The sequence below is a fragment of the Sparus aurata genome, chromosome 17 (assembly GCF_900880675.1).
Source record: "Sparus aurata chromosome 17, fSpaAur1.1, whole genome shotgun sequence".
NCBI lineage: Eukaryota > Metazoa > Chordata > Actinopteri > Spariformes > Sparidae > Sparus > Sparus aurata.
In genome coordinates, this window is record NC_044203.1 from 12,664,703 (window position 1) to 12,690,910 (window position 26,208).

At 46.2% G+C, this 26,208-nt stretch overlaps 2 protein-coding genes across 3 annotated transcripts in view; one reads left to right on the forward strand and one right to left on the reverse strand.

The window, feature by feature from the left end:
- LOC115566815 (teashirt homolog 1) overlaps nt 1–19,334 on the reverse strand; it is a 36,843-nt gene extending 17,509 nt beyond the window's left edge. The window contains exons 1-2 of one of the 2 annotated variants that reach the window (XM_030392817.1): nt 19,017–19,334; nt 16,063–16,692 (exon numbers count right to left, since the gene is read on the reverse strand). In XM_030392817.1, the coding sequence (XP_030248677.1) occupies nt 16,063–16,102 (40 nt within the window). In that variant the 5' untranslated portion in view covers nt 16,103–16,692; nt 19,017–19,334. Of the gene's footprint in view, nt 1–16,062; nt 16,693–16,921; nt 17,350–19,016 lie in introns of those variants that run through there. The other variant, XM_030392819.1, reaches the window with a different exon arrangement.
- Nucleotides 17,672–22,995, forward strand: LOC115566816 (prostaglandin reductase 3). The gene is made up of 2 exons (XM_030392820.1): nt 17,672–18,816; nt 21,812–22,995. The coding sequence occupies exons 1-2, from the start codon at nt 18,533–18,535 to the stop codon at nt 22,740–22,742; spliced, it is 1,215 nt and encodes a 404-aa protein (XP_030248680.1). The 5' UTR covers nt 17,672–18,532; the 3' UTR covers nt 22,743–22,995.
- Nucleotides 22,996–26,208: the final 3,213 nt, after the last annotated feature.

Consider the following 26,208-nt stretch of genomic DNA (forward strand, 5'->3'; position numbering starts at 1 on the left):
GAGCGGGGCTGCCTGGGGGTAGGGAAGCACCTCCAAAACCGCCACAGCACTTCAACTCTCGGGGGCACAATGAGGTGCTGAGCCTTGATGAATAATAAGAGATTATTCATAAAGATGACAAACAGAACAGAAACAAACTATACAAAGTGTGCGCGTGAAAAAAAGTCCCTTTTTAGTCGCAGCTTTTCGCGTCTGCGAGAGTGTGTGTTGTCTGTGTTTTGCGTGTGTGAGTGTGTCTCCGGGAGTGACCCGGTGAGAGGAGGGAGACAAAAAGAAGGGGAGGCAGTGCAAGGATCCTAATGAAGCCGTAAATCAGAGTCCGATGAGAACAGACTCTGAAGGAGGATCACATCACTGGAGATCAATGCAGACAGCCCCACACACACACACACACAGAATAAAGACGAGAAACACTCAGACGCAAACACATGCCAGAATTCCCAAGCGGGGCCGACTTACGAAAGGTACGGGCGAGCACATGAGCACGCACACACACAAAGTGACACACACTTTCATCTACGATCTATTAAACTCTACTCCACGCTGCCCCCGCACCCCCCAACTCCCTCCACCCAGAACCCACCCATGGGCTCAGGAGTCCCACCTCCTTGTTCAATCCCGCTCGTCTGAATAATATCGGCTGTGATGAATGGCGCCATAACTCTGATATCCACAATCAATCTCTGCTTTAAAGACACATCCATCTGTAATGCTGATGTCGGGGTTGGGGGGGGGGGGCACATGGGGAGGGGGGGGTGCATGCCTGACCCCCCAATGGGCCACGGGGAGGCCGGCTTGGGGGGGGGGGGGCCCCAAGGGCACCGACTGAAGGGAGAAGGTGGAGTTGCGGGGCCACTGAGTGATGTCTGTCAGCTCACATCTGGCTGCAGAAATAAATGAGGCTTATGAAGAGCAATGAAAAGGGGGCCGTCCTGACGGTCACACACGGGCCGACGGAACGCACCGAGAGGAGAAAGGAAGGAGATAAAGAAGAGAACGGATTGATAGAGAAGATAGTTCTCTCTTTGTTGATCTCCTTACAAACGCCAGTGTTGTCGAGTACACACGTACATTTAGCTGAGGAGTCCGCAGGTGCCAAAACGCGCCGCAGAACTGTGCAAATACGACTGTTGAATCGTGCTTTAGCGGAACTCGTCTCGCAATCACTCACGAGAAAGAAAACAAAGATCTCAAAAGGGACAAATTGACTGACACCCTCAGCCCTGAACTCCTACCTATGGCTGCGTGTACAAGAGAGTGGGGGGAACTATGTAGTGGGCTGAGGAGGGGAGGGGTGCCGTGAACTATCCATGACCTTTTCCAAGGGTCACCCCTCAGTGACACCGCCACTGAATATTCCTCTTAATGATGTACCACGTCTTTTAACCCCCGCAGACAAAGCAGAGAAACATTATACTGTCAGGAGGGCTCCCCCACAACTTTTTTTTCTCTCTCTCTCTCTCTTTTTTCCCCTCACTCACTCACTCACTCACTCACTCCGTCTCCCTCTCTCTCTGTCTGCTCGCCACCTCGTGCTGCCCCCGAGTCGGCCCTCTCAATAATTAAACAGAGAATTTCACCCGAAAGTTTTTCAGCTGTTCTTCGGGCGATCTGATCTGCCAGAGCCCTGGCTGCCTGGCTGGTTTCTAGGAGCAGAAATATATATAGTTCTGTTTAGTCTGACGCTGGAAAGCGAAAGTACGGGAGCAGCTGTTTTCAAAAGATGGAAGCGGAAATGTCCGTGCATCTGAAAACTGGTACCTGGACAGGTTAGGGTTAACTTCATTTTAAAAGACATAACATTTTCATTCATTCAGTGTGATAAAAATATGGTTATTAAATGGTAAAACTGGTTTTACAATTATTGTATGCAGATTCAGATTGAAACTGATCTCTTCTCATTAATGTTTGGATGAAAACATATAGCTTATTTGCTCGCACTTGCTCAAAAGTAGAGTAAGATGTGGAGAAACATGGCCAAAAGGACAACGCGGCCTCATTTACTGCAACCAAACAAGAGAGGCAGATTATTGCATTAAAGGGGCACTATGCAGTTCACCTCACCTCATTGAAATTTACAATATTAATGAGGTAATAACAAAATCAGAAAAATAAATGTTTTCTATAAGTGAATAAACAACCTGTTCTCAGAGGAAAAAAAGGTCCCCAGGACACTGTTTGAAGCTGGACATGTGGCAGGGTCCGCAAATATACATTAAGTCAAACAACATCTTCTCCCCTAAAACTACATAGTGCAACTTTAAATTGTAAAACTGGTCCAGAATTATGTAGTTTCATAAAATATGGTATCCAAATAGATTAATTTCACATTTTGGATTTTACTTGATCTTCATCTTTTCATTGATGTTTCGACAAACAGTACGACAAACGGGCTTATTTGCTTGCACTTGCTCAAAAGTGCGACGAAATAAGCCGTCGCTCAGTGGAACAACATGGCCTCCTTTACCGCACCTAAACACAAGTAAAGAGGCAGATTGTTGTGTTTAAAGCTCTGGCCATTCTTAAAAGTCTAATCTGGCCTCGGTGGAGGAAGGGGTCGGACGCCCAGGTAAGATAGTTTATTGATACTGGAAGTGGCCGGGATGGAGTTAACCCTCGCAGGGCCCGATGATGGGGGTGGACGAAGGGGCTCGGGATGAAAGGTGAGCCGATGATGGATGAGAGGAAGCTGGGAATGGAGTGCGCACGGCGAGGTAAGACGTTAACACAGAGAGTCGTGGATAGGCATGCCATGACTGGACCGACGCAGCTTGCTATTGTAACTGACACGTCGGCAGCGTGTTGTGGCGTTCCTGTGTACAAGCTGCTCTGCAACGTAATGCGTTCTTAAACGGGCCCCAAGCGCTCAGCGGCATGACCCCGCAGACCTCCGACTGGGGCCCGGCCGGCCGGGGAAGCTGTAATCTCTCTGTCAAACAAGTCGTCAGTAGCAGGTATGGAGAGTGTGTGTTTGTGTGTGTGTGTGTGTGTGTGTGTGTGTGTGTGTGTGTGTGTGTGTGTGTGTGTGTGTGTGAATGTTTCCAGACCGAGATGAGATAAAAATGGATAAAAAGAGAGAGAGTGCTAACAGCTATGTTCTAATAAGGCTACAATAATAACAATCAGAGAGATAACGACCGTCTTTAACCGGAACAGCATAACACACACACACACACACACACACACATACACACTAATCTACGTAGGCATTAAATATCTTTCCGTACCAAAACTTTAGGACCAAAGTATTATTAATACCATCGTCTTGTGATCATTTTATGAATGACTATAAACAAATTCTGTGTAGGTTGTCGAAGCGCTCGCTCCGAGGCTTTTGAACGCTCTCCTAATGTGATTTATTCTTTCAGATTTTCTTCAAAGTTGCACTGACTTTGGCTTTAAGGTATGGCAAGTGCCTGTTCTCAGCGGGGCGGCCGTGCATACACAGGCGCGTACACACACACACACACATACACACACAAACACACACACACTCTCATGCATCGGCGGCTGTGTGTGAGTACAGGGGAAGACAGAAAACATTACAGGGCCCTTTTTTTGGCACCAGGCGAAGTGAGCGGGGAGGGCGGTGGAGGTGGTCGGAGGAGGGCGGGTGGGGGGCAGAGAGGAGAGAAAACGAGGAGGAGAGTGAACGGCGGGGGCGGGCTGAGGGGAGTAGAGATGAGGGAGGGAGGGAGGGAAGGAGGGAGGGTTGAGCGTTGGAATGAACTCTCTCAGGCTTTGTGGTGCACGTTTCCCAAGGCCCCCGCCTGGCCCCTTTGATAAATGACACATGTCATTCTGTCAGCTTGTGACACTGCAGCTGGGAGGCCCTGTGATGTATGGCTCTGCTGAAAAAGGAAATCAACTTTTTTCCCCTTCTCTCTCTCCCCCCTCTGTTTCTGTCTCCCTCTCTCTTGCCTTCTTCCTCCCTCCCTCCTTGCCTCGGCCTGAGTGCATGGCCTTTTTATATGAGGATTTAGGTTTCCTCTGGTCCAGTAAGTCCCCTTGTTGGCCCCCCCCCCCCCCTTCCCCTTTACAGCGATAGACAGGCATGCATGCAGCCAGGTTGCGGCTGGTTTGTTCTCCCTTGAGCGCGCACACGCACACACACACATACACTCGCAGTGACGCAGCTATTATGATCGCGTACAAAGCCGTAACCCGAGGAAAAGGGGGCAACGCCACATCGGAGGTGGATCCAGGATTTATGGCCGAGAGCCGAGGAAGTAAACAAAGTATGCACTTTTTGGTAAGGAGGGGAGGGGGGCAGGTGGGGGGTGCACGATTCCGGTTGGGCAGGATGGCTGGTGTCTCCCACTGGGTCATCTGTCATCCATGTGTCTGACTGGAGGACGAGCACACACAGCTCTGGAAACATTGTGCATACACACACACACGCTCCCACAGGAACTGGGATGAACCAAGAAAAAGTATGCCACACACACACACACACACACACACACTTTACACGTACAGTATAGATGCAGGCAGATAAATATTCACACTCGAGAAAGAGATTTCAGAGCAAATACCCGCACTATCAATCTTCAAACGGTGAGAAGAAAAAAAATGAAAACAAAGACGCGATGAGATTTTATTTCACAGGGCAAATGAGTCTAGCCAATGAGCTGCTCCCGTAAGGCCTGCCCTAACCCTCCCTTCCTGGCAGATTAGCCTATCACGGCATCCCATTGACCTCTCCACTCCATGCGCCGCCCACGTAATGGGTGAGCCAGCATAAAGAAGACCAATCTCTCTTTCTCTCTCTCTCTCTTCCTTTTTTTTCCTCCCCTCTGCGTACACACTTTCTTACTCTCTCTCTAATCATATCCTGGTTCTTTCACTTCCTCACTCTACCCCCCCTTTCTCTCCCTCTCTCTTTACACCCCCTCCTCCCCCTCGTTTCTCTCTCAACGGCTGACCTGTTATCAGCGCTCTGGAGATTTAACAGCCAAAATAGAAAAAAAAGAAAAAGAAAAGAAAAAACAGAGAGCGTGAGTCAGGCGTGACGGAGGGACGTTTCCCAGTGTCGCCTCTCAATCTTCATGTGATCACACACACACACACACGCAGACACACACACACACACACTTACAAGGCAAACGCACCCATTTGGAATCGACCGAATATCCAAATATCACCGTCAGCGGCGGTTCACTCGGCCCGGTCGGGTGAAATCATGACGAGGTGACGGATGTGTGGGTATGAAATCACAGGAATGAGGAACAGGATTCAGGCCATTCAGCCGGGGCTGCACACACACTAATGAGTAAGAGTTCACTATGTGTTGCTATGGGGACCAGGGCTACTTTGACTAAAGGAGAGCAAAAGAGCGAGAGACGCAGAAAGACACAGGGAGAGGAGGGGAAAAAAAAAAAAAAAGGGGAATAGACTGAGGAGGGGAAGGAGAAGTTGGTGACGATCCAGGAGACAAAGGAGAAGAGAGAGCAGGGTCAGACATGTTAATGCCATTGTTGACTCGTTTATTTAAAGATTACCGATGGATCTGATATGACAGACATATGGCATCATGTTTACAGTGTCTAAGGTGAGCTCTTTTAACTGCGTCTAACAGTAATGCAGTGTTTTGACTGGATTAATTCGTAGTTTCAGTGTTGTTATTATTAACGTTATTATCATCATTATTATTATTAATATTATTCATATTATTATTATTATTAGGTTTTAGAATTGGTTCACAGCGTTTTAGCATCATGTAATTCTTGGAATTTTTTGGTGGCGTGAAAAATTATTCAAATTAACACCGTGCAGGGTTATAAATATAAACCCTGCACACCCTCCAGCGTTCTGTAAAAGTCAGCTGAGGGGAACGGACAGAAACGCGTGAAAGAAGACCAGCGACCGTCCGGACTGCGGGCCGCCTGGGGGTCACGACCTGCACGCGACCCCTTCAGATGTGCGCCCTGGCCGAGGTGGGGGTGTGTGTGTGTGTGTGTGTGTGTGGAAAACAAGGCATCATTAGGGCTGAGTGATGAGCGGTGGCCATGTCTGACGACTGCAGGGTAGAGCCCCACCAGAGCACCGACACCGCATTTATAAATGCCAGAAGGCCGTCACAATGCCGTCAACAGCGCCAGTGCAACAACTGTGTTTATGTGTGTGTGTGTGTGTGTTTGGAGGAGGGGGGGTTGCACCGCCGCTGCTGGTATGAGCCCTCCTGTTAACAAGCTGCCTCTGTGACCCACAGGATATTGCCATACACACGCAGACAACAAACACATTGAAAACACGGCGCGCCGCTCGCCACTGGAGGAGCATTCCTGCCGCTAACGTCCTGCTACGCGAATAGTGTGGCCACTGTAGCCATTTTGTTTTTGTTTAGTCTCCTTTTAGCCCAAAGTTTGGTTAGAGCGGTTTCGAATTTTCTCTTTTAATCACAGCTGGAGGAGAGGAAGAGGGAGGCACGAGGAAATGAAGGAAGTGATATGACAAGAGAGGCAGTGTGTGGAGGCAGGATCCCGGGAGTGTGTTGTCAGACGTGTGAGTGTTGTGTGTGTGTGTGTGTGTGTGTGCACGCGTGTGTGTGCAGCGGTGTTGGGACTCCAAGGTCAGCCGATAAACACAACATTCACAAGTGGAGAGAGGAGGAAGGTGGAGAAGCTGCAACCTCCTCCAATCCTAGCCGAGCGCCCGCCTCAATTAATCACAGGAATTGTTACACCATGGTAATACCAAAAACAATCTCCATGATCACACGCACAAACAAAATTTCAAATTGCTATCATCCATCTCACCTGCCCCCTGTTAAAAGCGAGGGGAGGAGGGGAGGAGGTGGTGGTGGTGGGGGCCAGTGGTGGCTGGGCGAGCCATTCATTGGCCTCCCTCTCCGCTCTAAAGGCCTGGCCGGCGAGACGATGGTGAAAAATTAACGGCAGGCAGCCAAACAAGTGAAGGCGCCAGGGTGAGGGGATCAATGCACGGCATCCGCGGCGGGAGCAGCTATGTAAAACACTCGCCTTAAGTCAGCCGCATCCGGTTAATATTTAATCCCTCCATCCATCTCCACAAAGAGCATTTCCCTTTTAGCTTTAGCTGCCGTTTACTTTGATTACACACAACCGTTTGGGGTGGTTGGGCCGGGGAGGGTGGGGCGAAAGCAGGAACGATAAGAGAGCATGGCGGGTGATTTGCATGGGGATGGAAAAAAATATTCTCAGGTTTGATAATCGCTCGGAGCGGTCTGGTGCCAGTGTGAGACGGGAGAGCGGAGGTATGGGCCTGGAGAAAGAATTAAATAAAAAAAGAGATAGAGGCAAAGAGGTTGAGGCATTAAAAAAAGAATAAAAAATAAAAAAAATGGTGATGCAGACCGAAGCTCCGCGAGAAAGGAAAAAAAAAAAAACGAATTTCACTCCGAGGGGTTGCCTTATTTAAAACAAGAGATATGCAAATAAAGCAGGAGTAGCGAAATAACACTGATATTATCTTCCCTCGGTTATTTTCTGTGGCAAATGATTTCGAGGGAGAAAATCCAAAACTGCAACTCCCAAGTGAACATGCAAATCCATCTGTGTATTCCTGGGGAGCCTTCTGCGCTCGCTCTCATGTTGCTTTTGCGCGTTGCTGTTTTTGCTTCCTCCTTCTTTTCACCGATTGAAGCTTCTCATGTTTATTCTGCGCCGGCACGGAGAAAACTGCATTTATTACAGGAGGGGCTGGTAATAACTGCACCGCGTCAACAGCGTGACACACGGGCAGATAATAACTTTCAAAATTCCAAGGCACATATGTGAACGCGAGGGTGAATTATATGCTGTGCAATTAGAAATAAAGGTATGTAACACTAAACTCCATGTCACCACGTCGCGTACACGTAATGCTTTTCTGTTTCTTGAGCAATTAAGGGGAAATTAAACCGCACGCCGCCGCGTTGATTTAAACCCTTCAAAATTGAGAAAATATGGCAAATGGAGAACACACATGTTTAAATTTCCCCTGTTTTTTTTTTTATATTCGCTGTGAAGCTTGAGGGCCTGCCGACCCAAAAAAAACTGGTCGTCAGCCAGCGGGTTTACTGGAAGGGGAAGCCTTTGAGATGGGCAATGGCAACTGTTCATTTTCTCACTCATTGACCTCAACTCCCCACTTTACAATGTGGAATAAAAGCGGCCCTGTATCAGCCAAACGGGGTTGAGCAGCAGCAGAGGATCAAGGGATGCAGGATCTAGGTTAGTCTGCAGCCGCTGCTTTGCAAAAGGTGAGCACGCCGCACACTGTGCACGAATGCACACAGACTACACACACGCGCACACACACAGACCTGGGATGTAATGAAGGGGCTGTTTAACCTGTAGAGTGGAGTTAAACACCACACTGCAGCCCGATGTAAATCCTCATAACTGAGGGTTATTCGAAAGGTGGTAATAATCTGATGGAGGGGTCTCACTGTTTCGCGACGCATCTCTCAGGTAGTGCTTAGTCACCTGGTATCAGAGCAGAGTTTGAACGGCCACCAACTGGACCAAGCTGGACGGCGTCCACCCGTCCGCCGACATACATCGTGATCGGTAATATGTAGAGCGACTGACCAGCGAGCATCTGCCGCTGGCTGCCGTCTCAAACTGGGGGGGGGGACCGGGGCCTCTGACAACACTGACAAGGGTAAAGTGTTATTTTGCTCGCACACCGACAGCTGGACAAGGGGGTGTGTGGGTAGGTCGGAGGGGGGTTGTTGTAGTGGATGGAGGGACGTGTGTGCGCTCGAGAGAGAGTCGGGAGGGGCGTTCGGCCGGCCGGGCAGTAATTCTTAATTGACACCTGTCAGGATAATGGCGGCAGTCACAGCTGTTGCGGGAGAATTTGTCCATCGTCCCGTTCATCTGTCAGCTCTAATACCCGTCCTAAAAGCCAGCCTCCCCCCCCCCTTCCGCTTCGACACCACTGCACCACCCCTCACCTTGCAATCCGTCCGCCCACGTAGCCCCCTGCCTGCCGACGCCACCGCTTCCGATGGTGGCGCTGGACTATCATCGACCACTCTTCTCAGCTCTCTAGATTCCGTTCAATTATCTGAGTGATGGCATAAATAAAGCCAGAAGGACGGCGTACACATTAAAACCGTGTTGCTAAACTCCTTCCCTCACTTCTTTCCCCTTCAGTTTTTTTCCTTTTCCCCTGACGATCCCCACCTAACTTTGTCTGATGAGCTACAACAGACAGAGAGAGGGAGAAGACGAAGAAAGAAAAAAAAAAAACAAAAAAAAAAACAAAACCCGACCACAGTTTAAAAAAGAAAACACTTTTTTTTCATCCCCGTTTTTCACTCACCCCATCCTCGCACCCCCCCTCCCCTCCCCTCCTTCCTCTACCACCAGCACTCCTCTCCCTTTTCTCTTTTTCGCTTTTTGAGTGGCGAAGAACGAGTGTTTATCCAGAAGAGAGAGGGGGAGAAAACGCGTCGGAGAGGGGGAAAAAAAAGAGCGAGAAATAAAGGGAGAGGGGAGTGCCGAGAGAACGAGGGGAGAGATGAGAGGTGCGTGGAGGAGACGGCGAGGGGAGAGGTAGAGAGACGTAGGGGAAGGGGAGAGGGAGGAGAGCGCAGGGGCTGGGTGTCCCTGGATAGGGCTTTTTGCTCCTCTGTAGTGGGCCCATCTCGTTTGTCTTGTTTGTTTGTTGGCATCAAAGAGCTGCCTCTCACTCCCCCTTGCTAACTGATGTAATGAGTGGGTAAGCTACATGTTTTTTGTGTGTGTGTGTGTGTGTTTTTTTTTTGTTTTTTTTTTTCCCCAGCGCTGAGGAATTCAAATACTTATTAGACAAAATATTCTGTAATTGCTCATCTTTTATTGATAGAAGTAACATGTTAAATTTGGCTCCAGCAGACTTTTCCCATAGCCTCTCGAGGAGGCGCTGCACTGATCAAGAGAGCAAATTTACCCTCGGCAAATGTAATACTTTACTTAAGAAAATTTGGAGATGTCAATTTTTTGCGCCTTAAATGTTGCACGACTGCTCCTCTTGAACGCTTCCCCTCTCATCTTCCTCACGTCTCGCATTACGTGCCGGAGAAAAAAAAAATTTTAAAACACAAAACAAAACAAGAAAAAACACACAAAACTGATACATAACAATGAACTGAACATACAAACGTTTTTTTTTTTTCCATTAATGAGCTCAAAAGCCCCCCCCCCCCCCCCCCCCGACTGTGGCTCCTTAATAAAATATAACTACTCAGCACAACACAAATATTACATAGTAATTAAGCACACTTAACAAAGAGCTGATAACGGCAGCGCGCCGCTCATCAAAGCTCCGAGTCCGAGCTGAGAGTGAAGTTAAAAAAGCCAGTTTGTTATGCTGCCGCAACGTTGAAAAATGAGAACAAATATTCTTTATTTGGGGGGAAATTGTTTTTCTATGGCAGTCAGGAGTAAGACTGCTTGTCAGCCCAGTCCCAGAGGGCTGCTTTCTATCTGTTTCAGACTTGATTTTCTCAGACTTGGATTTTTTTTTTTTTTTTTCTTTTTTGGATCCCATGACTTGCTGCTGTTTTTATGTGCTGCGAGGCAGGCAACAAAGCACATCTGGCTGCTTTAATGATATGATTTCCCATCATACTAAGCCACCTCCATTATGACCTCCCACAGAGACATGCTGGCTGCACTTAAGCATTAGGTGTAGGTGTGTGTGTGTGTGTGTGTGTGTGTGTGCCTGCTTGTCTGTCTGTCTGTCTGTCTGTCTGTCAGTCAGTCTGTCTGTGTTTATGGTTGACGGTGTGTGTGTGTGTCTAAAGTGCAGCGAGGGCAACACACTGTTAGTGATGGCAGCAGCGTGCCCTGAGGGCAGCTTTTGTTGAGAATGCCCCGGAAAGACTCGGAGAGAGAGAAAGAGAAAGAGACGAGGAGGGGAATTACCGCTATGGTTGGGAAATATATCCTTATCTATGTGAACAGGAAAAGCTTAACACATGCAGCTTAAACCTTCGCTAATACTTTCCATTTGATTATATTAGTTATTCACTGATAATCAATACTAAAAATAGCCTCTCGCGTGGATCTCGGAGACGGGAGTGTAAGAATTTTTCTGTGCGCCTTTGCAAGGATAATAAACGGAACTAATGCATATGGCTAAGAAACTAATACCACACACATACACACACACACATACACACACACACATACACACACACACAGAGTAACACAGGGGCACTTGTGGTGACTGGAGGCATTAGAAGAGCGAGCTGAGCATGTTTGACCTTTGACTGCCTCAAATCCCCGATGTAAATTTAACTAATAGTTTCAGAGGGTGGCGCAGGAGCAAAAGTGGCTATCGACGAGGTCGATCGATGGCACCTGCTAACGACACCACCGCTCCAATTAGCGTAACCTCTAGCCGAGCCCGACCGCCAAACACACACACGTACACACACACACAAGCTAAAGGGAATGCCCAGGAAATGTACAGCACGACTGAAGGTGGTGGTGGTGGTGGGGGGGAATAAAACGGCTGCTGTGGATCAATATGTGTTCCTGCTCTGTTTGATATCCCTCGTTTTTGATTGGGAATAGTGAGCAGATATGACAGTCGGCAGCGAGGAAATATGTGGAGCTGCTGCAGGAGGTTGTTTTTCGTGCTCCTGTGGGGGAAACGGAGAGCAGATCTGAAGGCAGGCCCTGCTAAAGAGGATGACTAACGTGGCGTGGTTAGCGCTGCGCTCGTTCAAGTTATTCATTCCAGGAAAACTAACACCGGTCAGCGCTAAGCTACAAACACACGCTCCCCCCTTTCTCACAAACACACACACACACGCATACACACAGACACACACACACACACACACACACTTTTCACTAAATTCTAACATAAACTTCTCATTTCTCAAAAGCTGCGGAGCCTTTAAGGCATCTTAAGTTATAAGCCGCTCCAACTCTCAGGCCAGAGACACTAGTTCCTTTGCTCAAAATCAACTTTTTCAGCAAAACCAGACTGTTCTAATTCTCTGGGAGGAGGGTGCTATTCAAAATCTGGCAACATTAAAAGAGAGAACACACACACACACACACACTCAACGTAGAGGCAGTACACTCCTCAGGACGCTGGTGCAGACAGAAGGGTAGGGGGGCACATAAATCTCAGCACGCTGATTATTTCGAGGGGAGAATATCACATAACAGCATCGTCAAGTAAGAGCACAAAGGTCGCTGTGTAATCTTAGCTACCCCGGGCATGCAAAATCATTAATCCCTGGGCACTGTGATTCTCCTGCTCCGAATAAACTGCAGGCCTTCAGCGAGGCGGCTGCTCCAGCACGGAGTTGGGAGGACGTGGAGCCAAAGTACATGAAGACCGTCTCGTGATGCGGTGCTGATTTACTAGCAGGGCTGCAAACACATGCAAAAGTGTAAAAAACTTTCAAAAGGGTTCCTGGGATTACTTCGGAGTGCTGATATATCAAGTGGCGAGAACAGGCCTGAGCCGTGTCATTAATACAAAAATAAATAAATCGCCTGCAACAGTTTGGAGAGTTTCCACCCCTCGCATTCCAGCCGAGGAGGAGGACCTTTTTTTTTTTTTTTTCTTTACGAGAGCGCACCGTTACAATCGACACAGAAATTAAATCACCCTGTGATTGAAATGAAAACAAAGGAGCGAGAGGAGGAAAATAAAAAAGAGAACTGAGGGAAAGGTTGCCGATCTGGACGGCTTATTACAAGGTTATAAGGGTGGTGGAGGTGGTGGGGGCGGCGGGGGGCTCACCGAGGTCATTAACTGGCATTGTCTCCTGACGTGATTAGTCAGGTAGCAAAGTCCATTTGTCACCTGCGCCGGCAAATTGAGTTGGTGCTGCACTAGGGGCTATGGGGACTGTATAATATCAACTTGATTACATCAAGGCAGCTGCGGACTTGACACCTTACTGAATTTGTCAGCATTAATCGTTAGGGCCTGTCACAAATCCATCAGCTCTGCAGATAATTAGGGCTCTCTCTAATGAAGCCAACGGGAAGCAACCTTACCCCCACTGCACCACACGCGCACACACACGCGCGCACGCACAGTCTTTCTTATAATTAACCATCGTGCTCCGCGAGAAATAAGAGCGACTACCCTTATCAGCTCTTCCTCCTCGTCTTCCTCCTCTAAGACTATCTAAGCCTGCCTCGGATGAGAGACGGCGTCACTCTGTCCCGACTTTTAATTGTTCCTGTCCTCCTCACCTTTATTTTTTTTTTTTTAAATAAAGCGATGAAGTGCATTAACACACACACACGCGCAGGAAGATGCAGCTGTGCACGGTGAAGTGGATACAGGAGAGACGAGGATGTAGCGTTTTTTTTTCTTTTTAACACACTTTCTCGTTTTTTTTTAAAGCTAAACATGGATTCCGAAAAACTGCTTCTTTTTAAATGATCTCTCGAAAGTGTCATGGGAGATGCAAATGTTTTATCTCTAAAAGAAACAAAGCCTTTTCTGTGGATCTTAACATCACACACACACACACACACGTGTCAAAATATTACTTGAGAGAATCATCTTAGAGAATTAGCGTTTGAGGGGGGAAAAAAAATCTGACGTGCTTTTATGTCAAATTCCTGAAAATTACGACACAAACACAGCCATTTTAAAAATCTAAGGGAAAATAAGGGTGATAAAAATGCATCTTTTGCTACGACCGTTCAGTGCATATAATTATGAGCTGGGTCCAAAATTCCTACGGCTGATTTTTGAAAAACTCCACAATTACAACTTCCACCATCGCTGGGAATTTTTGCGGGCTATTTTCTGCAGGATTCGGCCCCGTGACGCTAAAAATAAACACTGCATAAAAAAAAAAGTAACGTCCTCCGACAAAAAGGTAAAGCTGTCGAGACAAGCTTGCTATTGTCGTTTTAATCGTCTGAGCTCTGATTTCCATGCTCGGTCCCACCTCGAGCAATTTCCTCTCTGAGCAGCAGCACAGAGAGGAAGCCACAGGTCAGTACCAGCTCCCAGTGGAGCATCAGGCTAGCCTAGTGTGTGTGTGTGTGTGTGTGTGTGTTTGTGTTGGTTTATTTGCTGCTGCTGGGAGAGCGTGGAGTGGAGGGCGTTATCTCTGACCGACTGTCATGTTCATGGAAGAATGGAAAGCATCCCGTCTGCCAAGCTGTGATTGACCATTACAACCCATGATGCGCATGGCACTCAGTGGACAGTGTAATGGATCAATGGTGTGTGTGTGAGTGTGTGTGTGTGTGTGGTGGGAGAGAAGGGAGGGGAGGGGAGGGGAGGGAGGGGTCACAGCGATGTCATGTTTTCATGCCTCCATCTACATGCAGGGACTAAACGGGAGTCATTCTTCCACCACCATGGTCGACCTTTTTCCAGCGGGTTATTTCGCCAAAACAACAACCGAAACTCTCTTTCTCTCTCTCTCTCTCTCACACACACACACACACACACGCGCGCGCACACACACTCGAAAAAAAGTCAAGTAAGGCTCTAAATCTGATTCCTGTCTTTGTAGAAATTATGCGAAAAGTACTTTGCTGGAAAGGCAAGAAAGAAAGACAGAGAGCCAGAAGTGAGCAGCGAGCACCGGTTGAATGTTCTCCATCCTACACTCCTTCTCATCCTCCTCCTCATCCCCATCACCACCACCACCATCATCACCAGCAGCTCCCCTGGCTTTAAACGATAAAACCTGCTGAGTTCAAAGTCTTCGTCGGCTGGCCCTCCTGTTCGACCCGCTTTGCACCTCATATTTCAAAATCTCTTTAAAATTCTGTAACTGTCTTTTGTTCACTCCAGTTGTTAATGCCTAACTTCAAAGGCCCGGCCTCATTAGCACAGAGGTAGAAACCCCTGTCACTCATTTACATTTGTTTAAAGGCTGCAGGGAGACGAGAGGAGAAGAAAAAAAAAAAAGGGGGGTGGGGGAGTCCAAATCCAAACCACTAGAAGTCAACCTTGTCGGTCCTCTGCCAAGACCCGGTTTTATCAGTTGGTCACATTGCAAAATATAATAACTCCCCCCCCCTCCAGCGGTGGATATTGATTTCATTACTGGACCGATTCTTTGCAGCGAATGTGGGGTGAATTCGGATTGGGGGAGGAAAAAAAAAAACAAAGTCAACGTTTATCTCTACGAAGGAAAAAAAAAAAGGCATCAAACACAGCTGATTAAAACAGGGAGTGTTTGAGTTGATTCTCCCTCTGATCTGCTCAACATACACACCGGGCTTTCATCCGCTGTTAGTCGCTTCCCTTAAAAAAAAATTATAATAATAATAATAAAACGAGGTGATTTTCGAGCATTATTCGCAACTTTTTGCTTTTTTTTTCTCCTTTCTTTATTTTTTTTTTTTGCATTTCCCTTCCTGCTTGGAACAACAGGAGGGTTTGTGTCTTGAGTGTGTGCATGCGTGTGTGTGTGTGTGTGTGGCTAAAACCTTACCAGAGGCATGCTTGTCTTGTCTTCGTGGAAAAGGATTTATTGATGTTTATCAGGGATGAATAGATCAAAGACTGCCACGTGACAGGCGATCAATCACGCATCAAATCAAGGATGGCAATCCTCTAATAAAACAGAGAGAAAAGGGGGAGAGAAACCGGCTCTCACCAGTTTTTTTTCTTCTCTCCCCCTTCTTTCCCAGTCAATTATTCATCATTACTCACTCTTGAACCTCAAAAGCTCCCTTTTATCCCCCATAACATGCCATTTAGTTTATCTCACCATTCTTAAGAGAACTTTTTTTTTTTTTCCTGGCAGAGCGAGGATGTTTAGAGAAATCGGCTCTCAAAAGTGCCACTTGCGCGTACGTGTGCGTCATATTTCGCGCAATTGGGGGACGCGTTTTAAAAAAAACAAACAAACAAAACACACACACACACACACACAAGTTGCGGGTCATAACGCGACCAAAAAATGACACAGAGTTTTGTTCAAATGAATCTCAGCATGCAGCACGAGGAGAGAGAGAGAGAGTGTGTGTGTGTGTGTGTGTGGTGTGTGAGGGGTGGAATATTTTCATGTGTGTGCCTGTAAATGAAAAATAAAAATCAAACTAGTTGGCTGCTGAGGTGGGAAATGGTGGTTATGGAGAGGGGAAGGGTTTATACCTGCTGATCGCCGCGGCTCTTGCTGCTTTCTCCTCGGCATAGTGACCGTCACTCTCCACGGTGCTTCTCATGCAGGAATTACAAACAAATCAAAGTCAGTCAGTTCTGAAGAATCATCCCGGTTCGTTCGGGGGGGAGGTAGGGAGGGAGGGAGGCAGTGTGTTGGGGTTTCTCTGAAGCCTTGTCTTCTTCTTCTCAAACCGGCTGCTCTTCTCTGGACTTGGTGGCTGGATCGGCTTCGACAACGAGCGGGGAGATTACGAAGGGATTCGGCCAGCTCCTGACACCTTCCTGCCCATCAAAGATCATCTTCCTTCATGTCTCTCGTGGCACGGGGTAGAAATAAAAGCGAGGAAGCGCCTTGAAAGCCAAGTTCTTTTTCAGTTCACTCCCCCTCCCCAAGGAAGCAAAAATAAAAAATACAACAAAAAAAAGGAGAAAGAGATCCCCCCCTAGTCTCCAGTGGCGTTTGGAGGGGGACGATAGTTTGCTGCGTCTTTTACGCACAAACCTACGACAAAATAAATAAACTCTGGCGGCGAGCGAAACAAATAAGTCCCGTGTGAGCGCGCCGCACAGCTCTGACAAGTAGTGTATCCTTAGGTTTCCTTCTCTTCTTGTGCCAGAGACCTGAAACAGACAGAGGGGAGAGGGGGAAACAGACAGACAGGCATTAGATGGGTTAACGTCAGTCCCGTCACCACCACGCCACCTCAGCCCGGATCCAGCCTCACCAGTCCGGCGGAGACTTTCTCCTCCCTCCCTTCCTCCCCTCCTTCTCTCCCATTGAAGACAAATACACAGAAATAAACGGGACGAGCTGCCCCCTTTTTTTTTTTTTTTTTGCTCTCTTACTTACGTTTTACGAGTCGTGGAAATAATTCCCACCGCTCGTCTCATCGCATCATGGACAGGAGTCGGGTTTTTTTTTTTTTCAGCTTTTTTTTTTTTTTTTTAAGGAAGGGGTGGTTGATGCGGTGGAGAAGAGGATATCACTTCAGCGAGAGAGAGAGAGAGAGAGCGAGAGAGAGAGAGCAGGGGAAACAAACAAGACGCAGGCGCATCCAGGCTTCGCCAACCAAACAGATCAGGTCGACATGGACTAAAATGTTTGTCTGTTGGAAGAAAGGCGAAAAAAGAGAGGGGAGGCGGAAAAAAAAACTCCAGGGGGACTGATCCGAGGTCTCCCGAAAAAAGAAAAAATGGAAACGCGGTGGATCCAGAAGCTGTTTCAGACAGTCTCAACTGATAGACAGACGCATCGAGTGGCTTTTCCTGCTACATTTTTACTCCTCCCCTCTCCACAAGCGTCACCCCTGACAGAGGAGCCTACCTGTCAATCTTTTTAATTGTCTTGTTTTCCCCCCTCTCTCTCTCTCCCTCTCTCTCTCTCTCCCTCCTTCTCCCTTTGCTCTAAAAAATCCCAAACCTCCGACAAAGGAAAGGAAACATGTTCAGGAATCATTCAATGGGGGGGATCAACTTTAAAAAAAAAAAAAAAAGAAAGAAAGAAAAGAAAAGAAAAAGACAGAAACTTACACGAACATTTTATGGCAAAGCACAACTCGAGCTTTGAGATGGTTACAACTTAGATGTCACCTCTGGCTCGTGGAAAGGGAAAAAAAAAAAAAAAAAAAGCAGCTCTCCGGCTCTGACACGAGTGGAGAGGTCCGTCTCCCACCGAGGGGAGGGGAGGGGAGGGGACGGAGGTCTGTTGTAGCAACACTGTTACACGCTTATTCCGAAAAGCAGCGATGTTTCCAGAACGTGACGGGCAGATGACAATAGGTAACGCACGGTAACGCACCGCCGCGCGCAACGTGCGCGAACGCAAAGGCGGCACACTTTGACAAATCGCTGATGCGGGCTCTGGTTACAGGTGTAACATGTGGCCACGGACATGTTTCGGTGGTGGTGGTGGGGGAGAGAGGAACCTTCAAAATAAAGACTAAAAATAAAAGGCGATGTTCAAATAAAAACGCGGAGGAAGGCGCTCGGCGGTTGTTTCTTGTGTTTCTGTGTTTTGTCGCTGTTTATAAATGAAGATCTGGCGGTTGTGTTCGTGGGAGGAAAACGCGTTAGGAGACGAGGATTGATTTGTTTCACCTTACTAGGAAGTGAGCGCTGTGTCCGGGAAGGGGAGGGACTCCGACGACAAGTCTGGGGCGCTGCTGTGCTGCTCACAGGGCTGCACCACAGCAACCTTCTAATCCCAAATACTCGATCCGGTGCTTGTTTGTTTTGCTTTTTTTTTGCATAACTAGCCGAGAGTCCCGCTGCGAAGCATCGCGGCTTTTGTTTTGGTCTATCTGCACGTCGGTCCCGGCCCGGCCCGGCCCGGCCTGCACGCTGTGCATGTGCAGAGAGAGAGAGGGGGGAAAAGCCTCTAGCGCAGGCTAACGGCAGACGGGCTTATTACTGCCATAAACGCACGCCAAGTTGTCGGTGAACTTTGTCACATTTCGGAGGCATGTCCAGCCTGCTGCTGCTGCCGAGGCACGGCGGGAGAGCGCTGTCGGTGATCGCGGGGCTCAGAAGCACCGACGCACTTTCAGGAGTTCATTCGACTGCGCGGCGCTTCATCGTAGATATGTCCTACTCGGCGCACTTCATGGATTTCAAGGGATCCTCCATACCGAGCAGCATGAGGAAGCTGGTTGTAAACAAGCTTAGTCCGAATTTCCGAGAGGCCGTCTCTATGCAGAGCGTCGCGGTCCCGACGCCCGGGGACGCGGACTTACTCGTCAGAAATCGGTAAGTTGGTGTGTTTTTGGGGGGGAGAAGGTGGCCACAAACGCGCCGTGCCACCGCCGCTTCCCCTGCGCGCTCGGAATAGCAAGAGAGAAAAAAAAAAAAGGTGACCCAAAGCGTGTTTACGAGTCTATTTGTGGCTCATTATGGGATGTCGATCTATCACGGCAATGTTGAGAAGTTGTATAAAGGGCTCCGCTTACCTCGATTTACCCATGTCCAGCACCTGCGATCATCATCATCATCATCACAAGATGGCAAAATACGTGAGGAATAAGCGCTGTACTGTAATTCCAAGTTCCGCCCTCTCTGCATTTGTCTATCAATCCATCTCGGCATCTCTCTCTCTCTCTCTCCCCCACCTCTCTCTCTCTCTCCCTCTCCCTCTCTCTCTCTCTCTCTCTCTGTCCTCCTGTCTCTCTACGTCACCAAACTGCAAACAGAGAGTCATGGAGGGGGGGCTCAGACTGGCATCAAGAGATGGAGATGATGGAGAAGGAGATGCGGTGTTAGATGGCGCGGGAATTGCAGGATCATTTTCTCAGCAGTGTGTTTTCTCTGTTAGCGAAGAGCACCTGCAAGCCTGACACAGTCGCCCCAGTGATTATTACATGTTGATAGATAGAATTAAAGCACGTTTTGCTGGTGTAAGTTGGGAGAGGAGCAATTTGAATGCGCTTTTTTAAAAACATAGTAAGATTCCCAGTTTCTATTTCTGATGCCAGCCGGAGGTAATGTCTTACCCTAATTTTGATTTACTACTACATCACAGACTGTATGTGCGCCTGATCTGATTTTAAATGTTAAATCAGCATCACACAAGTGCACCTCAGGGGTTCATCGTGCCACTCGGTGCCAATAAAGCAAATATTGCTCCGTCAGATGGAGTGTAAACGTGGAACACTAGTGTCTTATCGGTCACTTGCTCGAGACCTTTGACCGTCACCGGAAGATAAAGGGAGGATGTTTCAGCAAACAGAGGAAAATAAACATTTCTGCTTCGTGGCGCAAGTCGAGGAAGCGCTCGTCCCATGTTGCAGAGCATCAGTGAAATATCCACTGTGGAAGTGTTGAATGGGGGATCTCAGAGTGAGAAAATTGATAATCGAGAAGCTTGTGACTGTGGTGAAAGAGGAGGATTAATTCACTAGGAAGAAATGAAACTTTCCTCCTTTATTTAAGATTCCACCCAAGCGGATCTCCTTACGTTGAAAAATCCTCAAGAATCTAGATCACAGAGCACTCAACACCCTCGCGTCTGATCCGCGCGCACACTTTGGAGTAAAAATCAAGCGCAGTCACTCAGATGGAAGACAGATGACCTGCACAGGAGAGACAGAGGTTGCAACAAACTGCGTGGTCGTGCTTTTCGTGATGTTTTTCTGAGCTAGATTCTCGGTCCAAAATGACACAGCCTCTGTTAGTGTGTTTGGTTTTGTGTAAGGATGCACTCTGAAACAAATTATTAGCAGAAATGTAATTTCCCATCTGCCCTGAAGGCCTTAAAACCTTAAAGGGGCACTGTGTAGGTCTGGACAAGAAATTCAAACTCAGAATTTTAGGATTTACAATATTAATGAGGTAATAACACGAACTCTGGAATATTTATTTTTCCATAAGTGAATAAACAAGCTGCTCTCACAGGAAAAAAAGGTCCCCAGAACACTCTTTGAAGCTGGAAAGGTGGCAGGGTCCGCCACATATAAACAAAGAAAAACAATATGAAACTGTGTTGTCCTTTGAAGGTGCACTATGTTTTATTTGGAAAGATGAAAGATTGTCATTGACCGATACTTTTATGTCAAAACAAACTAAAGAAACAAGCTCTCTTTGTTTTCACGACTGAATAAACAAACATACCTTAAAGGACAACACAATTTCATACTGTTTTACTTTGTTGATATGTGGCGGACCCTGCCACCTGTCTAGCCTCAGACAGTGTTCTGGGGGTTAGGGTTAACAGGCTTTTTTCAACTTGTTTATTCAGTTATGGAAAAAACAAATATTTCAGATTTTGTACTGTTAGCTAATGAATATTGTAAATCTTAAAATCTTTGCATTTCCTCTCTGAAGCTTCATAGCTCCGTTTATAGGGACGTTAAATTTTGCTTGTTAAGGCATAAAAAAAAATCATCATCATCTTTCCCTTCTGATAAAAATGTCTTCTCTATAACCACACATTTTAAAATTTCATTTAGCATTTATCATCACACACACACTCTGCTGATACTTGTGTTTATATCACAATGCTTGTTGTGGTTTTAAATGCGCTCATTGTCATCTTGGTGAGATGATCGTTGCATTCAGAAGGTTTTTGTTTGAACACACTCTGACTTCATTGTCACGTCTCGGCTCATTTTGTTTAAACTCGAGTGTTTCGGTGTTTTCAGCGATGCGCAAAACTGATTCCAGTGATGTAAAGTAGTCCAATCAAGGTGTTTGGTTACATCATCCTGACCCATCCGCAAACCACAGAAGCATTATCTACGGGCTCAAAGTACACATGTGACATGCACAGTAATGAGGCGCAGCATGCGCGCAGCTCTAAAAGACAGTAAATGATTTATTTATACATTCCTTTCTCACATATTTGTTTCCAACATGTTACCAAAGTAAGATGAAAACAGCCGTCTTCGTGTCGAGGCAAGAAGCAGCTATCTGGGATTTTTTTTTTTTTTTAAAGTGCAGTTTGTTGTGGGTGTCTCTGAAGACAATGAATCATGACATCATGCAATGTGTTTTGTGATACAAACCTTTCCCTGTCAGTGCAGGACTGTTCTCTCGCAGAAAGAAAGGGAATCATTGCCAAAACAAACCAGAGTGTTTGTGACCCGTGCAGACATGTCTGGAGAAGGAAGCTGAAGTCTTGACCTTCAGACAGGAATTCAGATGACCACATAGAAGCTTCTGGACGTGATTCTGAATGTTGTGTGTGCATTTTTTTTTTTTAACAACTCACACGTTTAATCCTTCTTTATTGTTTTTCTTTGTATTTCAGTTTTGTGGGGATCAACGCTTCTGATATTAATTACTCAGCAGGCCGGTACGATCCCTCGGTGAAGCCCCCCTTCGATGCCGGTTTCGAGGGTATCGGAGAGGTCGTCGGCCTCGGCCTCAGCGCCAGCTCCCGTTACACCGTGGGGGACACTGTGGCCTACTTCGGCAGCGGTGCGTTCGCTGAGTACACGGTGGTGCCGGCCAAGGAAAGCGTGCCTGTACCTGCGGTGAAGCCAGAGTTCCTCACCCTGCTGGTCAGCGGTGCCACGGCCTACATCGCCCTGAAACGTCTGGGCGACCTGGCCAAAGGTGAGACGGTCCTGGTCACAGCGGCCGCTGGTGGAACGGGACAGTTCGCAGTGCAGTTTGCCAAACAGGCCGGCTGTCATGTGATCGGCACCTGTTCTTCAGACGAGAAAGCTGGCTTCCTCAAATCCATCGGCTGCGACAGGCCCATCAACTACAAGACAGAAGACCTGGCCAAGACGCTGAGGAAAGAGTACCCAAAAGGTGTCGATGTGGTGTATGAGTCAGTGGGAGGCAGCATCTTCGAACTCGCAGTGAACAGTCTGGCCAATAAGGGGCGGCTGATCGTGATTGGCTTCATCTCGGGGTACCAGAGCGCATCAGGGATCCCGCCCCTCAAAGGGGGAACACTGCCGGTGAAGCTGCTCCAGAGGTCGGCCAGTGTTCGGGGTTTCTTCCTGCCCCACTTCATCAGTGACTACAGGGAGGCTCTGGGTAGCATGATGCAGTTGTATGCCAAGGGGAAGCTGGTGTGTGAGGTGGATGGAGGGGATTTGGCTCAGGAGGGGAGGTTCACAGGATTGGAGTCAGTGTTCCGGGCTGTGGACTACATGTATGATGGGAAAAACCTGGGCAAGGTGGTGGTGGATGTGGCACCACCCTCTGTTAGCAGCAGTAAGCTGTGATTTAACTGATTGTTAATGCACTAAAAAAATCATACTTGACCCTAAATGATTGTTAAGTTTAAGAAGGAAAAGTCTATAATCATTTCAAATACAGATTATGTTCTTTATTTTTGTATGATTGATATAAAACTATTAGTATAGCTATACAATGATTTCAATAAACATAATAAGTAACTTTATTTTCTTCTATGTTTTGGAACCTGTACGCAAAACAAAGTGGAACAACTATGCAATTAAAATAATATTGCACAAATAGTCTTCTAAGAACCTAAATCTATAGCCACCCAGAAATTTTTTATTTTTTTTTTACAGGTTTTCTTAATCTTGTGTTCCACCCCTGAAATTATTCTCGACCCGCGGTTATATTGCGCCAGCTTCACGCACTCACACGCACTTTATCTACCATAAATGTTTTATGATAGACTTCATTGTTTTTCTAATGGGGGGGGGGCTTACATCGGTATGTGCTTGTCAAATGTGAGCGCTGCTCCAGGTGTGCTTGGTATTTCATTGCCTGTTTGTGGCTGACAGAAATGGCATTCACACAATCAATCTTTTCATTCACATGCCCAGAAGCTGCACATAATAAAAAAAAAATAAAAAAAATTAGTCCAGCTAACCAGGAGCCGGACTATAAAATGCCATTACTTTTCCCACTGAACGTATGAGAAATCACTTATAGTGAATGTATTGTGGAATGCCCTTTGACATTGTTTTTTCATTAACATTTGTGTGTGTGTGTTTGTGTGTGTGTGTGTGTGTGTGTGTGTGTTTAATTTAATTTAGTTTTTGAAAACAGGAAACAAAGCAGCAGAACATACATTGGGAAGTTAAGTCACTTTGCAGCATATTTCTACACAACACATCATCATTATCATGCACGAGACAAAAAGAAAAGTTTTTTTTTTAATACGTAGGCCTTAATAGGTGAAAAATGTCCAAGACCTTATAGGATTTAACATTTAATTTCCCCTATTTTTTAAAAAGGCAAGAATCAAAAATGAGGTCCTGCGTATGTTGAGGCCGTCCATGTCGCATTAATGTACCGTGTGTCGTCTAAAAACAAACACCTGTTCCTACCTGGCAGGGAGGGCTGTAGTGTTCATGCACTGTGAACATGTTATTTCCTCATCCAGGTGGCCACTCAAAATATAACGCAGTGTGAAATACGTTACAGGTGTGACCCCAGCATGCAAAGCTGCTACTTTCAGCAGACTGCACAGGAAATCAGGAACACACCAGGCCATGGCCGCTTTCAATCCAGAGTGTAAGGAAGTCAGAGGAAAACTGATGGTCTTTGGCACGGGCGGCGGACACTTTCAGATTTAGTTCTGTTTGCTCATGGAAGGCCTGTAATATCTTTTTATCCTGTGTTTTCACAAGATGTAGTTAACCAAATAGAGACTGCTGTGAAGGGTGATATGTGCATTCACAAACATTAAAGTAGCGCTTTAAATTATTACTGAAACACAGCAACAAGAGAATGATTTGGAAAATTAACTCTTTAACTTCACTTTTCTCTCAGTTTCCTCCATATCTTTCAAGCCTCCTTATATCTACTGAACTTCATTTTATAAAGCTGCGCAATGGTTTTGTCAATATGACATTATCATTATTGTGTATCAACAGACAGTCTTCTTCATTTTGTCTTTCTTAAAATGTAAAATATCCATCCATTTTGACTGACTTGGGTACACATACACACACATTCCCATGAAGTTTAGCCACTTGTACTGTTTACATGAGATTTAAAATTCAAGTGATTAAGCTTGAATTAAGTTAATATCAAAATAGATCGATAAAATTAAAATAATATAAAAAATGGCTGGTCAACAGAACAAACAGTCATTAAGTAATTAAATATTGCCATTACTTCTGTTTTGTCAGGTGTTATGATGCAAACATTTGATGATGCTCGAGATTCATTTACAAAATGAAATCTTTCTCACTTCACAATATATATTTGATCAACTTTTCCTTGAGTATCCCTCCAAATCTTTCAATCCTGCCTACATCCACTAAACTTACCATTGAAAAGTTGCATCTTTTCTTCGGCCAGGCTTCCTTTTCTTTGCTTTGTCTGGATTTAAATCTGCAAAATATAAAATTAAAAAAAAATATATATATATATAAAATTTTGACTCACTCATAACCGTCATACGCCAGTTAAAACTAAACACACAAGCTAAAAGATTCAAGTGCCTTTGTTTAAATTGAAATTTCATAATTAAAGAGGACACGAAACTAACGCTGTAAAAATGCTTTAAGATGATCTGACCAACAGAACAAACAGTAATCGTTTAATTATTGCCATCACATCTGTGTTGTCAGCCGTGATGCTGCAAAAAAAAAAAAAAAAACGCGATGATGCACATGGCTGCTCGAGAGCTGTATGCATCCACGTTGCACGGCGAGGAGTAGGCCAGGTTTAGCATCTCTTCAATTACCAGGAGAGGCCTCGTCTCGGCGTCCTCCAGGGTCTACCTGTACCTCCGCTGATTAGTGAACAGTCACAGCCCCAATTAGAGAACACAGGAACCTGGAGAGACAACACTCTTTATTTAATTGGATTGTGTTGCAGCCGAAGCCCGCTAACTGGCAATGTATTGAAGCAACCTGGAACCGTGGAGCGTAAACAAGACATTAAAGATAGAGAGGGTTCTTCAGAAGCGTTGGCAGACTTCCGTGTGATGGTAAAAGTTCAGGAACATTTCTTCATTTGAGGAGTTACGCCGAGTGTGTCTTTCATTTTAGTCGAGGGTGAGTGTAGTCGTTCTCCTCGGAAAGGGTCATTCACACAGTAGGTACATGTAGACAGTTATGTATATGTAGGTAAGCTGAGTTTACCCTTTTTTTACCTTATGGAAATGTTTGAGTTTAATTAAGTGTTATCATAATAATGGGCTGCCTATTCGTTTGCACAATTTTAATTGCCTTGTTATTGGTCGTTTTATTGTTAACTGTTACAATAAAACATGAGTCAGTGCTCGTCAGAAAGGCCCCAAAATAGACGTATTTCTGAGATTTGCTGATATTGGTGGCGCTTTACCTAAAAGTGAGACTTTTGACAGAGGAAATAATAAATCTCCCTCGTGCAAATCAAAAGTTGCACTCATAAGAATGAAACACACTTGTTTTTTTCACACATGCAGGGCTGTACTGCTACAGCCTCACTTTGTGTGGTTTAGCAACAATCTAAAGGAGTGACTGCTGTATCACTGACATTGTTTTGTCATAGCAGTCGTATTTTCAGTCATCAAATATAATACACACAATCGATTTCTAATCAATTTAAGCCACCCTGCGGAAAACAATAAAAAAGCAGACGTTGACACTTGTAATCCTCAAAAATAGCTTTACAAACAATTTATTTTATCTGTAACTTAACCCCGACAGTGGACGTGCCTCTCCTTTAATACCTTTATCAGTTTTATGAACTGTAGACTTACAAACACCTCTCAGGTCA

Excerpts from the sequence above, each read along its gene's own strand:
- LOC115566816 (XM_030392820.1), top strand. The coding sequence starts at position 18,533 with ATGTCCAGCCTGCTGCTGCTGCCGAGGCACGGCGGGAGAGCGCTGTCG. Across the intron at positions 18,817-21,811 it reads GACTTACTCGTCAGAAATCG|TTTTGTGGGGATCAACGCTT; the intron begins GTAAGTTGGTGT and ends TTTGTATTTCAG.